Genomic DNA, 16,121 nt, shown 5'->3' with positions numbered 1-16,121 from the left:
GGAAGGGCCCATCAAGAAGGTAGTGCATTGAAATTTTGCATGTGCCTGACTCTATCTGTTAGCACTTTAGGGAAGTGAGAATTGAGTAAAATATGTTCATGTTCTGAAAAAAATATGTCTATGTCCCAAACACAAGTGCCTCAATAGTTAAAATTTCTCAGTTGTCCAACATATAAAATATATTTATTTGATTTAATTTGCTATTATTGAATATATCAATTATCAGTTAAATCACCAAAATGGTTGATAGGCAGAGCAACCTGTTGGAACAACCTTTACCAAAATGTACAACTCACAACCAGATTAAAATTAAGAAGTGCATTAAGTTACAACAAATATTCAATGTCTAATCGAAAAATGAAAGTTCAAACTACCCAAACTTCTTTGCACATATTGCACAAATCTGGCTAATCCTCACTCATTTAGGTAGTGTTCTATTTAAGGCTTTATAACTCTAGGCATGACAGAGACTTGGAAAATGCCTTAATGAAGCAGGAGTACCATTTACAATACTGACCATGCAGACCATTTAGTACCATTTAGATAAGGTTATATTCATAGTTTAGGTGGAAATAAAATACCAAAAATGCAAATGTATTGGCAAAAATGAAGTTGTTCTTGTTTAGTATGAAATGAAATACTGAGAGATCACATTTATTGTCACGGTAGTGCGGGACCAGGACCCAAACGCAGAGTGAAAAACTCCAAAATGGCGAATCTAAACAAAGACTTTAATCTAAATTAAACAGGTAACAGAAAACAGGGAACAAAAACAAGGCCACTCAGGGCACTTCCAAAAACACAAAAAGTTCTTCAGAAACAAAAACAGCAGAATTTAAAAAAAAATTAAAAAAAAACACGAGGAAAACAGAACGCGGGCAGGGCAGAAATTCACAGGAGGAAACACAATCAGAAACACAGCACCCGAGTCAGGGAAGCAGAGAACTTAAATAGACCAAGATAAGAGCCTTACATTTCATGCTACCATACATTTCCTGTGTTAAGTCAATTAGGGTATCTACTTGATTTCCATAAAAGGTCATTTTAAAACAATCGTTTAGAGACTTATTTCGACTTTAATTCACTATATCAGAATTCCAGTGGGTCAAAAGTTTACATACACCAAGTTGACTGTCTTTAAACAGTCTGGAAGATTCCAGAAATTGATGTAATAACTTTTTAGAAGCTTGTGATTGTGACGCAATTAGCACAAAATACGGCAGATAACTGACCTGCTGGCCTTGCTCACAAAGACCCGTAGAACTCTAAATTGTATGCTTTCTGAAAAGATTGAGGGGCATTTAAGATTTGCTAAACAAAGCTACTATGAGAATGGTAACAGAGGAAGCAGATTGCCCACATTCCAATTAAGAAAGAAACAAGTATGTAATACCATGCAATGTAATACCATTAAATCAACAGCATCCCATCAATTTGTTGACACCTTACTTTATCATCTATCAGACCCTTCATCATCTATCCCCCATCTGAAAGAAATAGTCACTAATTTTGGCTACTACTCTGGGTACAAGGTTAATTCTGATAAAACTGAAGCAATGGAAATAATTGTGCGTATCTCCTTGTGGGTGAAAACAACAAGTGGTTTTAATTGGACTAATATAGGCATAAAATACCTTGGTATCATTATCCCTCCTGTCATCAGTAGATTATATAAAGGAAATTATACTACTATCATTTATGGTATTAAGATTTTTCTAGATTGTTGGGAGATGTTTTAAGTTTAATTCTGGGCAATACAATTAAAAGCAATGATTGCTGGGATAGCAGATTTAGTGGACATGCGATGGCTGAACATAAAAAAATTACATGTAATCAATGTGCCCTGGCCTTCACAGGTTACAGTGAAAAAAAATTGTAAAATGAGTGAATGGACTAGATTTACTTCAACTATTTGGAAATATGTCCAGAATTCATTTGGCGTACCCAAATCAGTCTCAGCACTTTCCACTATTTGGTCCATTAAGGACTTTATACCTCTCCAGATTGACCAGATTGGTTTTAAAAAGTGGCCCAAGTATGGCCTGAGTTTTGTCCACCAGTTATTCCTGCAGAGTGCTCTGAAATCTTTAGAAGAGATTTGAGAAGAATTTAGTTTAGCTAAAATAGATTTTTTTTTTATTTTTGCAAACTTTCTTTCTAAACATGTAGATTTTATGAAAGTTAAATTTCCCCAACAGAATTACATCTTATAAGCATTCAGCAAGATGGCGTTGGCACCAAAGTAATAGTAATAGTAAGGGGCAGCAGTGTAGTATAATGGGTAAGGAGCTGGTCTTGTAACCTAAAGGTCACAGGTTCAATTCACAGATAGGACACTGCTGTTGTGTCCTTGAGCAAGGTACTTAACCTGCATTGCGTCAGTATATATCCAGCTGTATAAATGGATGCAATGTAAATGCTATGTAAAAAGTTGTGGAAGTCGCTCTGGATAACAGTGTCTGCTAAATGCCTGTAATGTAATATAATAACCTCTTTTATCAAAGGTTATTATGTATGGATCCCTCCAACTCTATAAATAAAAAATTAATGGTAGAGTGAACTTCACCTAGTAATAGCAGCAGATGATTGGAAGGATTTGCTGTGTTCAAATTGTCACTAACTCAAATTCTTGACAAGAATTCAAGTGGAAGCTTGTTACAACGTATTTTAGAACACCACATATAACTGCTAAAATAAGTTTCTTTATGACACGGAATTCCTGGAGAGATTTTGGGGAAACTGTCATTATTTACATACATTCTGAACCTGCCCAGTTAAAAAATGTTTTGGGATGAAATATTTATGACTTTGACTAAGGTGTACTATCAACAGAATCCCCTAATTGCTGTAGTAGATCTGATTCCAGAAGGCTTAGGTGAAAGAAAACAATAGTCTTTTATAAATATTACTCAAAGCTGCTATCAGATGCATCACCTTGAACTGGCTTAAACCTATATCTCTGACTTATGAGCTATGGCTGGGTAAAGAGAACTCTTTGAAATGGAAAGAATACTTAATGCATTACGAATCCAAACAAAAAAGGGAGGGAGGGACAGAGAAAAAGGGCAAATAAGATTGTAACTATGAAACAATGCATTGCTGGATTGTTTTTCTGAAATGAATAAAATTATATTTGCAAAAAAATAATAAATGAAGGCACTATAATTACAATCACTCATAACTCGGTTACCTTGAATTTTGGGCCAAAGATAGTCTCGCATAGCCAGACCACACTTCGTTTCAGCGCTGTGCCAGTGCTGGAGAAAGGTCCGGCTCAACCCATTATCATTCCGCTATAGGGGGAAAAAAAAAACGCTCTGGCTTGTTTGTATTTCTTTAAACCAATCACAAGCATCTTGGGCGGCGCTAAGCCCAGGATGCAGTGACAGTGCCTTTGCAAAATAGTGTTGAGGGGGAACTTGTTTTTGGTACCCTGCTAAGTAGGTGGCAGTATATGCCTAATTGTGGCTGTGACCCGCCATTTAAACTCAGAGAAGGGTTTTCACCTGGTCCTCCATTATCGCGACCAAGGGGGACACTACCAAAACCATTTTCACGCCATGTCTCTGTGTTTACCCTCGCTAGCTCACTGTAGACGATAGGCCATGCTTGGTATATGAAACTTTTATCATAACCAGTGGGCAAACATGCAAGAACGTCCGTTAGACAGCAAATGCTCTAAACATATTCTTTGTATATCTTTGTATATTCTTTGTAGGTCAGAGAGGAACCTTCCTCTCTGACCTACAGTAATGTCAGTATGGCAAGTCAGAGTCATAGAGTCACACTAATTAGCCCAAAAATTTGTTAGCCCATATCTCCCAGATTAACAATCCAAAATAACATCCATCCATCCATCCATTATCTATACCTGCTTATCCTGGTCAGGGTTGCGGGAGTACTGGAGCCTATCCCAGCATGCATTTGTCAAGTACTTATTGAACATGTAAAATAAATTTTGTCAGTTTAATTTGTTAATTTTTATCAAAGATATCAATAATTAATTAAATCATCAAATTTGTTGATAGGCAGATCATTCTGTTGGATCAACCTTTATCAAATGTACAATTGAAAACCAGATTAAAATTAAGAAATGTTTTAAGTTACAACAATTATTCACATCTGATGAACTACCTTTAAAAATAGCCAATTATGTACATATTATGTAGAAGTTAGAATCACGTAAGAAATTAATTAAAGAAAATACCAAACCACAGCTTGTTTCTTCCCTAAATATTCCCAGAAAACCAAGATCAAGTCCAAAAACCAAAAGACTGAATATTTCAAAAAGCCAGGGATGAAAATGTAACAATGCCAAGTGAGGTATAAGACAAAAAACATCTTGTCTGAAAGTGAGCAAATCTATGTATTAAAGTGGCCTTAGGTTTTTGGAAGTAGGGCTAAGCCCTAAGATATTATCAAAATATCCTTGGTTTTAAGCCCTTTAGAAAAACGTTAAACATGACTGTGGTTGGAGGTAATCCAGCTCAGCTATCAAAGAAAGACGCATGAACGTTTTTCAACTCTTGACTCTTGGATTTTCATAGACAAATAATTGTCGCCAGTTTCGATCTCTGCCTTCAGGTAAAATATTTTCCATGTAACAAAACCAAATCGTACCACGTTGGTTTCCGCTTTTAACTGAAACTAACTTTAAAAATGTAGATTTCAACTATCAGAACTCAATAATCATTGCCACAAGCATGTTCCTTTTCATGTTTATGGAGTGGAGAGTGGGGAGTTGGGGCAGGGAGAAAACAGATACAACCCTATGGTCATACAAATGATATTGTCTGTTTCTCAAAGATGATATTCTCAAGACTAGATGTCTGACAAGTGTAATTTTGGTTCAATGTTTTATTATAGGACCAAATCAGCATATCACATTTCATTAAAATTTGTGATGATGCAGTTCAAAAGTGTGTTGAATTTACCTAGACTTACCCTTATATGTCCCCTAAATCTACATAACTTCTTGGCAGGTGAAGATAAGGGAGTCCTGCTAAGTGAATTAGTAACAATCTGCTTGTTGTATGTGTAGCTATGCCTATGTGGAAGGAGGTTATGGTGGTATGGCTACATTTGCATGTTTTTTGTATATGTGCACATGTATATAATCTGTTTGCTCTGTATATACTGTATAATACAAATCTGTATGTGTGTGCATGTTTGTGTACATGTGTTAAGTCTGCATCTGTCTTTGTATTCCTTCATGCAAGGTGAACCATTCCCCGAGCTTCACCACAGACTCCCGGCTAGACCGGGAGGTGAAGGACAGGCTGCTGTATGACACACTGGTCCTCGTCAACCTTGGGGCCTGCGATCGCCGCAAGATCACAGAGGAGGAGAGACGGAGGGTCAAAGAGAGGCTGCAGCAGAACAGATCCAGAGAGGCCAGGTACAGTAGTGCCAGCCGCTACCACAGACACAAAGCAAAAAACAAAAGCTGGGTTTATGGTACAAACTGGAATGGGACAGAGGCTTATCCACTGGTACAGTGTGTTCAGCACACACAGGGGCCTACAGACTTACAGTGGTTTAAGGTTTCAGTTGCCACATTTTCTCTGTGATAGAGGTTCTGCCAGAGGGATTGCTTGCAGGCTTCTAACAGTAGGGGACAGCAGAGTGTAATTTTTCCTCATATGGACAGCTTCCATCATTCTGCATTGTACATGACATCAAGCCGCGTTGCATTTTGGGGTGATTTGCTATCTTTAGATGAATGCTTAGTTCTGTGATTTGGAGATAATATTTGTATTTGGGAAAAATAAAGCCTCGGCTAATATTGGACTGGTATCAGTGTAGCTGCCATTCAAATATTTTTTGTGGACCTGGTAACTCTCATCATATTATAACAGTTTGTAATGTAAAACCTGTGTAAGACCCTAATAGGGAGGTCAAACCCGTTTTGGCAATTTTTCAGAAAACAATTTTGACAGTTTATTTTTCATAATGTAATAAATACTGCCGTTTAATCAAATAACAACATATAAATAGCTAACTTGTCAGAAAATGACGGATGTTTTTTAAAATACGATTTTAAAAAATTTTCCGCATCCCTCTTCCTGTGTCATCACTCTAGTTGCATAGTGAGGTGGCATGTTCTGTCCGCAATGTAATCATGGCATTTTGGCACAAACATAAAACAAATTTGGCATTTGGCATCTTTTAACAGGTAATTTAACAAGGAAATATATCAAATTAGGGTAGATAAAGCTATTGTATCATTTCTAAAGTGTACGGACAGTTCAGCGATGTTACTTTTTTACTTTAGAATTATTATGTTAATTTGACTTTGTTTGCAAGCATTTGTGCCTCTGCACTTAACGCTGCACCGAAATCAACGGGGTCATTATAAAACATCTAACCTGATTGAAGGCATCGTTACACATTTTGTTACAAGAAAACCTCACTGTGGAATGTTTTATATGTTACTCAGTTATTACAGTGGGCTCCAGAATTATTGGCACCATTAATGAAACTGAAGAAAAAAGGCTGCATATAATAAATGACACAGATAATACTCTATATGTTATGTTCAAACATATGGGAAAACGATATAGTTTTATTTCAATACATTTACTGTCATGCTTCAATGTTTTTTTTACTAAGTAATCAATTTTTTTCTGAAAACCATAGGTGCCATAATTATTGGCACCCCTAACAATTATTGTAAGTAAAATCAAACAAAATGAAATTGGCAATACAATTTTACTTAATTTAGTTCATCTCAGTCTAAAGGAACTCTATTGTGTCATTCCATCACTTCCAGTTTCACTTGAGAATAAAATTCAAGTAACAAGCATACAAAATCCCTTTGTCATCGATCAGCATGGGAAAAGCCAAATAACTGTCAATTCAGAAGAGACCGATGGTAATTTATTGTCACAAGTCTGGCAATTGGTATAAAAAAGACATAAACGGTTAAACGTACCACTTAGCACTGTAAGGGAAATAATAGAAGAGGAAGCAAGTGCATGGTGTCCCCACGGACGGTGAGGAAGATGGTGAGGGAGGCCATTAATAACCCAAGAATCACTGTTTAAGAATTGCAGAGATTGGTTTGTTTCTTGCAGTCAACAAGCCTAAAAAAACATAAAATGGCACCTCCATACCAACTAACTCTTTGGAAGGGTGGCACGAAGACAGCCCTTACTGAGCAAAATAAACAAAACCAAGAATCTGGAGCTTGGCAACCTCATTGGAATTATGACTGGAAGAGAGTGCTATTGTCAGATGAGACCAAAATAGAACATTTTGGACATACACACCATCGACATGTTTGGCGGCAAAAGAGGAATGCATACACGAGAAGCACCTCATACCTACTGTCAAATATGGAGGTGGGTCATTGATATTTTGGAGATGTTTTGCTGGCAGTGGTCCTGGGGCACTATTTTAGATCAATGGCACAATGAATTCAACAAAGTACCAGGAAATTCTGGCAGAAAATGTGGTTGTCTCTGCTAAGAAACTAGGACTTGGTCATAGGTAGATTGTCCAGCAGGACAATGACTTCAAGCATACATCAAAATCTAAACAGAAATGCTTAAGTGAAATCAACATCCATGTTGTCCAATGGCCATCTCAGTCTCCAGACTTAAATTCCATCAAAAACCTGTGGTCTGAACTGAAGAGGGGGGGGGGGGGGTCCATAAGCGCAAACCCAAAGATATCAATGATTCTGAAAAGTTCTATATGGAGCAATGGTCAAAAATCCCTCCAGGTGTTCTCTAACCTTATCACAAATTATAGGAAAAGACTCATAGCTGTTATCTTTGCCAGGGATGTTTTCATAAAGTATTAAAACAGGGGTGCCAATAATTGTGGAACCTGTTTTTTGGGTAAATATTTTGCCGTAGCCTATTTATGCATTTAAAACTAACACAAAACCAAATAGCAAAAGCAAATAGCCTACTATATAGACCAATTTGGTGTGCTTTTAATAAATGCATGTGACCAGGTAGCTGTTTATTTTCTATTAATCACTTGGTATAGTACTGAATTGTGCCTATACAATCCTCAAAAGGTGACTTTAGCGGTGTAAAAAAAAAAATTGACCGTGTAACATTTATGATGCGTTACATTTATACTCTACATTGTATCTGAAGTGAAACTAACATGGATGAAGTTAGCCTATAGACTGTGCTCAAAACTATCTGGCTGTCGTTAAGCTTCACAGTCTGACCACAAAGTTCGCTGAATAACTATTATAGACGTAGACGTACATTTTACTGAAATACACACAAAATGTTATCGGTAACAAGCATGTCCCCATTTAGAGCATGTCCTAAAATGTGTTTTCCTCATTTCCTGTTAAAATAAGAGCGGCAGTAATTTGACCACAAGCCATTGTTGTAGTTTGTTTGCATTCCTACGGTCGAGGTGTTAACTGCCAGAATATGGCTTTGAGTGCTCACATGTGTACTTGTTGTTTTGTGAACAACAAGTTCTACCTGTGGAAAAAAAAATGCTAATTTGCCTCTGCCGGGAACATCCCTCGCAGCGGCAGCGCCAAATGAAACCCTAAACCACTGTACAAGAGCATGTACTTTGAATGTTACTGGCACATGCACAGCATGCAGCATAGAGTAGAGTCTGCAGTACATAATACAGTACAAGAGTCTGCAGTATAGTATTGAGACCTGCATGAGTGTTTGTTTCCCTTAATGCATCCTGTCTCCTGCCAGGAGCGAGGAGCTGCGTCAGTCGCAGGCTGCCAGCATCGAGCAGATGCAGAGATACGAGGCAAAGAACCTGGGCGGGTTCCGGAGGATCTTCCCCCGTGAGGGCGGGGAGAAGTATGAGAGGTTCTTTAAGCACAGCAGTTCCCTTTTCCAGGAGACTGTTGCGTCCAAAGCTAGGGAGGAGTGCGCAAGGTAAAATCACCAAATACAAATACCACCAAACATTGGAGCAAAACTGTGTATAGTAGACCTTCAACTAGCAACCTAAGAGTTACAGAACGAACAGTCAACAAAATTTACATTAGCAGACGCTTTTTATCCAAAGCGATGTACAAAAGTGCATGTCATGGTCATTGGAACAAATACAAAACACAGGTTTGATAGTGCCAAGCTCCGTATTATCACTGATGCGAACAGGAAGGCATTGAAGCAAATTGAGCCACACTTTCCAGTAATTTCAGAAACATGAAATTCCTTCAACAAAGGGTCACATCTTAACACAATTGTTAAAGAATACGATGAAATGGTATTTCATTTAAACAGTGAACAGAAGAAAATAAACAGTTTGCAAAATAAGCAGGACACAGCCATTGTATAAGAAAATAATGAAAGTTCTCATGAGATCCTGACTACTGGTTTGATCACTGTTAATTTAAAGTAAGGTTAATAACTACAAAATTAGAATAGCTTGACTTAAACAACAGGTGCGGTAATGCAAGTAACTCCAATCGATGAAGGATTCAAATTCTTAAAGTTGGTACATTTTCACATCACTTTCAATGTTCTGAATATATCAGAGTTCATAGCAACCTGTGTTCCCAATGCAGTTATTTCTCAGAGGTTGTACTGTACATTAGTGGTGGATAGCCACAGCTCTTTCAATTTGCAGTTTTCAAGTCTGTTGTATTTTTATGGATCATATTACACATAGATAGGCCAATCAGTGGTGTAGCCCATTGTAGGCTGCTTGTGAATGGAACATATGCTTGCCCCAGTTAGCAGTTCAATTTAAGCTTTAAAGGAGTAACATGGTGGTTTTCACACTTTCTCGGTTTTATGTGCTATTTGCACAAGAGGCATTGAAGAAACACGATGAGTAAAGTATTAAATATGTCCGTTCTTTATTTTTGGAGAAATATGCGTTTTAAATTTATCGTCCTATTTTCAACCGGTTGAGAATGTTATCGACTTAGTGCGTCACAAGTACAGTAACCACTCCCCTTTCCACGCCCCGTAAAGAAATCTGACAGTCTCTGGACTGGACACACCGTCCTGCTGCAAGTGTGCTGTGAAGTTTAGGTAGCAAACAACAAGGCTAAATCCTTCTGATGTAATTTACATGGAAACTATACTCTCAGATCGCCTAGTTTCACTCACTGTGGCCAAACAGAATCGATAACGTTTCAGAAAATATATAACTTTAAAAGGTTTAATTCAATCTTCTACTGGGACTTTTGCCATGTATTGAGGGTGTGAAAGAAATACTATGACTATGAAATACGCTGACTATAATAGAATGTTTTTCAGATTTACTGTTCGATCGAGCAAGTATCATTCAAAGTACATTTTTATGGGTTAGTGCTGTCCGATTGTGCTAGCTACTTCACATTAACCTTGTACGGTGATCAGTAAAGGCTAACAGCACAGCACCACTTAATTATTGTCACTTCTATCACCACTGTAATGAACTAAAAAAAGGCGACAAACTACATTTTCTGTGAGAAATGTATTATCGAGCTCACGCGCATACACTGCTGACGACATTCTAAAGCTCCGTTTTGCCCTCCCTACTGTCAGTCAGATTGCTGTGATAGCTCATTCTAAATCATATTTGGGGACCCATGGATAACTCGTGACCCATAGTCTGTGCCGCTGGCTTACAGGCAAGACAATGCAAATATTTGACTAACGTTAGGTTCATTTATTAGAGTGCCTTTTAAGGACTATTAGATTATCTCTGGTGGTTATATCCATTTATAGCTAGCTAGCTAACATTAGCTAGCTAACGTTATCTAGCTATGTAGTTTGCTTTCATAATGTAATGTTATTGATAACGTTAGCTAGCTAGTTTGCTTTCATAACGACGTTATATTTGTGGTTTTGTTTTAACTTGGCTAACTAGCTAGCAAAAATTATTATTTGATATAAGTCAATGTCCTTAGCTATCGATACTTGATGTACTAAGTTAGCCAGCTTGTGAAAATTCAGTCTCCCAAGATGAGCTCGTATCATGGAGGTAGCTATGGTAACAGGGCACGGTCTGTCAATCATAACTAACTGACAGTTCTCATTACCACGCCCAGACAGTTCGGGTGAACTTTTATAGTGGGAAATTTAGAAAAATATGTTTTAAAATGCATTTAAATGACCGAATAATAAAAAAATTATGCACATTTGTTTTGTTGTTGCCTAAAGACAACTGGCAAGTGTCACATTCAACCACCATGTTACTCCTTTAAAGGGGAATTCCAAAATAAAGAAGAAATGTGTGCTACACTTCTTGCATGATTGCATAAATCAAACAGTCATTAGGTTTATCATTATGCACCTACCTAGGACCTATATGGTCTAGACTCACAAGTGCAATTTGTAGATCGCATTGCAGTTGACTGGCCCTTGTTTTTGAATGAAATGGATCAATCTCCACATTGTGTAAAACAAATGTCATTTATGCAGGCTATAGCAAGTCCAGTTGGCCCCTTATAGACTAGGAGCCATATTACTTTACAAATTACCCCCAGGGCCACAAAATTCTGCGTCGTCGCATGTCTTCAATTTAGCAGGATATTTACTAAAACAGCCACAGCGAGTTCATTTAAATGCACTGCCAGTATTTAAGATGCTTCATACGCATAGCAGGAAAGCAGCGTTGTTGTACTGCTCCATATTTGGTGAAGTCGGGTTTTGGACAGGTGTTAGAATCCATAGATGCAATAGCTAGGCACTGTCATTAGTAGAAAATTCAGAACACAATTTTAATATTTCAAGTTGTTTAATTCCATACCCAGTAGCCAACCATCACCAGTCGCCATCTCTCAACTTCTCTAACAGACAACTGTTCCTAAAGATGGAGTCGTCATGTGTTTTAAAAAGATTGAAAAAGATTATCTCCTTTCACAATAAATGTAACACTTGATAAATGTAGCACAGTCAATAACTTAATGTACAATGTGGCTACCATGTGCAATTCAGTCCTCTACCAACAGGAACGATGCAATGTGATAACCTTAGCAGGAAATATCTCCAAAAAACTGTTTTTGAGCAAGCAAAGTGAAAAACTGTTCCGGAAGTCATTTCTGTGTACAAGTAATGTTCTGTGTGTTTTCAATAAATAAAATCAACGGTGTTCTTAAGTTTTCAACAGATAACTTTTTTAAATGAAAAAAAAGTTATCTGCTGTGCAAACGTTTGGTTTTCAGAGTGTATTCTAGCGGGAATTGGATGGTGACCAAAAAACATGGTGTCGCTGTCTGTATAAATGTAACAGCTGTTGCTAGAAGAAATTACATGCTTTTTTGCTGTTATATGTTTACAGAATGCCATCTAAAGAAAAAACTTGAGGGTTGGAGGTTAGGGACACTATATGGTGTTGAAAACCATCAACATGTAGTGTCCTTTTGGGGTGACCTTAGACATTTTAAATGGTGTCTAATATTTATTACAGAAATAATTTTTACTCATCAACGTGTTTGACTTTTCAAGTTAGTTCAGTGTTTAATGTGATTAATGGAAAAGAAACATTTACCTGGCCACAGGCATTTATAATAAGCACACACTAAATTGGTCTGTATGGTCGGCTATTTGTTTTGTAAAAGCTTAGCTGGGTGTTAATAAAATAATGTTTAAAAAAAAAACCCACTATATTTTTACCTCTTCTTTCAGTTTTCTGTGATTTTTTTTTGCTTTGCCATGCGTGCTCTGTGACTAGTGAATATTTTCCATCAAACACCCAGCCTTACTCATGAGACAAGGCTCAAGTTCAACACTCAAGTTTGAATAATTCACCAAATGCTTCACAACAAGAAACCAAAATAAAAACAAATAACAAATGTAAAATAAAATAAATATAATGCAAATTAACTTTGGTAATGAATAGCCAAATTAAATATCCCTGATACAGATCTAACAAAATCGTCCTAAATAATGTGGCGTCAGCATTGCAAGAACATATCAGAAATAAAAAATATAATGCAATCTGATTTACAAGTCTGCTAGGCAACTGCTTGTGTGACCAGAAGCAAAGACCTACACCCAACATCATCATGTGCTTATAAACATTTAATAATGTCACTGTTGAAGCTCTGCAAATGCATTTTAATTTATTACTTTATTTTATTTTATTTTAATAGTAATGACAAAATATTGGTGTTGATGGTGTGGAGAAAACTACATCGGTGTTGGCTTGTGCACCGTATGCCACTGGGTAAACTGGTTTATGCCACTTGTTAGTCCCTGTCTCTGTGTGTCTGCACAGGCAATACCTTCAGGAGCTGATTAAGTGCCTGTCTGTCTGTCTGCTCAAACAGTACTTTCAAGAGCTGATTTAGTCCCTGTCTCTGTGTCCGCATAGGCAGCAACTTCAGGATCTACGTGTGAAACAGGAGCACAAGGACTTTAAAAGCAACCGTAGACGTGACCTCCAGGGGGAGTCTGCAGGAGAGCGGGCCAAACCCCACCCGGCACGCCCTGCCAGCTTGAGCCCCAAAGACTCCACTGTAAGTCCTGCTACTCCACCTGCCTTTGGTGTGTACTCTTCGGTCACTGTGTTCATCTGTATTATACTTAATGAATATAGTCACAGCTAAAGGCCGTTGTTAGGCACAATGTGCAGCGGAGTGCCTGCAACCCCTTTAGTCGCGACATATATTCATTATCAGGGTTGACATTAGCTCATGAGGTAGAGAGGAGGTCACCTAACCCCCAGTGTAGGGGAATAGTGAACTACATGTAATTCAACTAGTAGTTTAACTACATTTTGCAGTAGCTTGCTGGTAGTTCAACTACATTCATATTTGCATAGTAATTCAAGTAGTTAAATTACTTTTTTGTGTAGTTAACTACTGAAACTACAAACAATTTTGGGCCATATAAGGCAAGGAATGATTTTTTATGTTAATTTTACCATTGCTTCTCTACTGCAATTGAACTCCCTTTGACCAGCCCCGCCCCCTTTTTCTTTTATCCTGACCGCTGTGAAGGCATGCCCAGGCAATGTATTCGTCAGGCAGCCACCACCACACACTTGACCTTTGTGTAGTGCATGTACAAAAGGGTGGGCGTTGCTCAGTGCTCACACAGCAACAGTGTTATCATGGATAAACCTCCCAAATCTCAGCCTGAGGAACAATAACCATGGCCATACTTAAGCAAATACATGACACTGAGCTATGCAAGCCGTGAGCAGTGTTGGGGAAGCTACTTTGAAAGCATAGCTTTGCAAGCTACCAATTACTTCACACTGGAAGAAGTTGAACTACAGCAAAGCTACCCTAGGGAGAAATATAGTTCTGGTGAAATAGAGAGTAGAGAGTAATTCTATGGACCATTATAAATGTCATGCTATTCTATATTAGAAGTTACCTGGCTAACTGAGTAATCCTGCTTGGTGCAATACCCCCACCTGGACTCTAGTTTCTGGAAGGGAGGTGTCTGACTGATGGACATTGTATACAAAACCAAAGCTGACATCCCTTGCACTTTCCCATGAATAGTGGGGTATTTTATTTTTTTGGTTTATGCATGACCTATGAACAAGTGGACGCTTTTTGCAAAAAACTCAATTGAGTGGCATTTTTTGCTGGCATGTGACTTTTTTGTATTATATTTTGTTATAATTTCATATCACATGTACATTGTCAATTTGATCTTTTTTTTACGAAGTAGTTTGAACTACTTTCTCTAAGTAGCTTTAGTTAACCAAACTATATTTCTCCCTAGGGTAGCTTTGCTGTAGTTCAACTTCTTCCAGTGTGAAGTAATTGGTAGCTTGCAAAGCTATCCTTTCAGAGTAGCTTCCCCAACACTGCTAACCCCCAAGTGCTCCCAACGAGCTGGTTGGCGCATTGCATGGCTGCCTCGCCATTGGTGTGTGAGTATGAATGGATGAACGCGAGGCAGTCATTCACTTTGTGTAGTTGTGAAAAATGCTCTATATAAATGTAGTACATTTACCATTCATGGCTTTGAAAACACGGTCACTACATATGAAAAAATAATAAGAACACATGTTCCATTAACCTTTTCGCACGTAAGTTCCAAAATATTTCCATGTGCACCAGCAGTTCCAAAACTCCACTGTTACGTCACAGTAAGCCTCACACGAGGGGATTGTCTGACTGCTAGCTGTCCTTTATTTCGTTTGTATCAATCAATAATATATGATCGCTAATGATTTGTGTGGCAATTTTTGTTAAATTACCAATATTATTTGCATGTTTTCAAATACTCGTTACAAATGAATTATTACGATTCTAGAATACATTGTAATTTACACCCATGATGTTTGTAAAGTATTTTTTTAAGATTGTACTGATCACGATACGATATAAGCAAGGCTACTGTAATAACGTGTGCAGCCATTTAACGTCATTTCTGGTCCAACCAAAAATGATAGTGAAACCAAGATTACTCGCTCGTTTTTGACGACGCTGAAGTTGGCTCCCGATTCGCAGCTCCCGATTCGAAATTTCCGGTCCACCTTAAATCGTTTGCGTTACAGGATTGGACGGTTTCGCGGTCTTCCTTACGTATTTGCAAAGGTTATAATTTGCTTCTAAAAGAGAGATACAGATCAAGAGAGAAATTGAACAAAGGTGGTAATGAGAATTTTTAAAAAATTGTTTTTAATTATGTTACGTTCACATGTCTTTTAAGACTGTATTATGGACAGATCAGTGTCACGCATTTTGTTTTCTCCTCAAAATCTAATAGTCTCACCATTGCATCAGGTGTGTATGAGAGAACAGAAAATAATGCACATCTGAAATGTTGTGGACGAAAAATCACTGCACCATATTCAAATAAAACTCCAAACTGTCTATATAAACAAATATATGAATAAAATCCTATTGAAAAATTGACATATTAGATGGCCATTTCTCATCAAAATTTAAAAGTCTGATTATGATTAATTATGACAGAAGGGCTCCTGAAGTGGTCTACATCCTACCCCATTTCTGTGAAATTTTACTATTGCATTTTTTAATAATCCCACCTCAAACTTTCCATGTAATCCAATAGATGCCAATTGAAAAATATGAAAGTTTGGACAAGATCTGCATGCAATTGTGCTAGGATGTAGAACAGGACCCCTTCTGCCAGGAACAAGTGTCAGAATTTTGTGAACTTTTACATTTGGAGAGAAATTCTTGTCCAAACTTTCATATTTTTCAATTGGCGTCTATTGGATTACATGGAAAGTTTGAGGTGGGATTA

The 16,121-nt window shown here is 37.6% G+C and overlaps 1 protein-coding gene across 4 annotated transcripts in view; it reads left to right on the top strand.

Annotated features, from left to right (window-relative positions):
- Nucleotides 1–16,121, top strand: part of ttll6 (tubulin tyrosine ligase-like family, member 6) — a 77,595-nt gene that overhangs the window by 49,378 nt on the left and 12,096 nt on the right. For 3 of the 4 annotated variants that reach the window (XM_064324456.1, XM_064324459.1, XM_064324458.1), the window contains exons 10-12: nucleotides 5,220–5,398; nucleotides 8,691–8,879; nucleotides 13,258–13,402. In XM_064324456.1, the coding sequence (XP_064180526.1) occupies nucleotides 5,220–5,398; nucleotides 8,691–8,879; nucleotides 13,258–13,402 (513 nt within the window). The remainder of the gene's footprint in view (nucleotides 1–5,219; nucleotides 5,399–8,690; nucleotides 8,880–13,257; nucleotides 13,403–16,121) is intronic. The other variant, XM_064324457.1, reaches the window with a different exon arrangement.

The sequence above is a fragment of the Anguilla rostrata genome, chromosome 2 (assembly GCF_018555375.3).
Source record: "Anguilla rostrata isolate EN2019 chromosome 2, ASM1855537v3, whole genome shotgun sequence".
In the NCBI taxonomy this organism is placed as follows: Eukaryota; Metazoa; Chordata; class Actinopteri; order Anguilliformes; family Anguillidae; genus Anguilla; species Anguilla rostrata.
The sequence above is the reverse complement of the archived record's forward strand: the minus strand, read 5'-3'. Positions and strand labels throughout refer to the sequence as shown.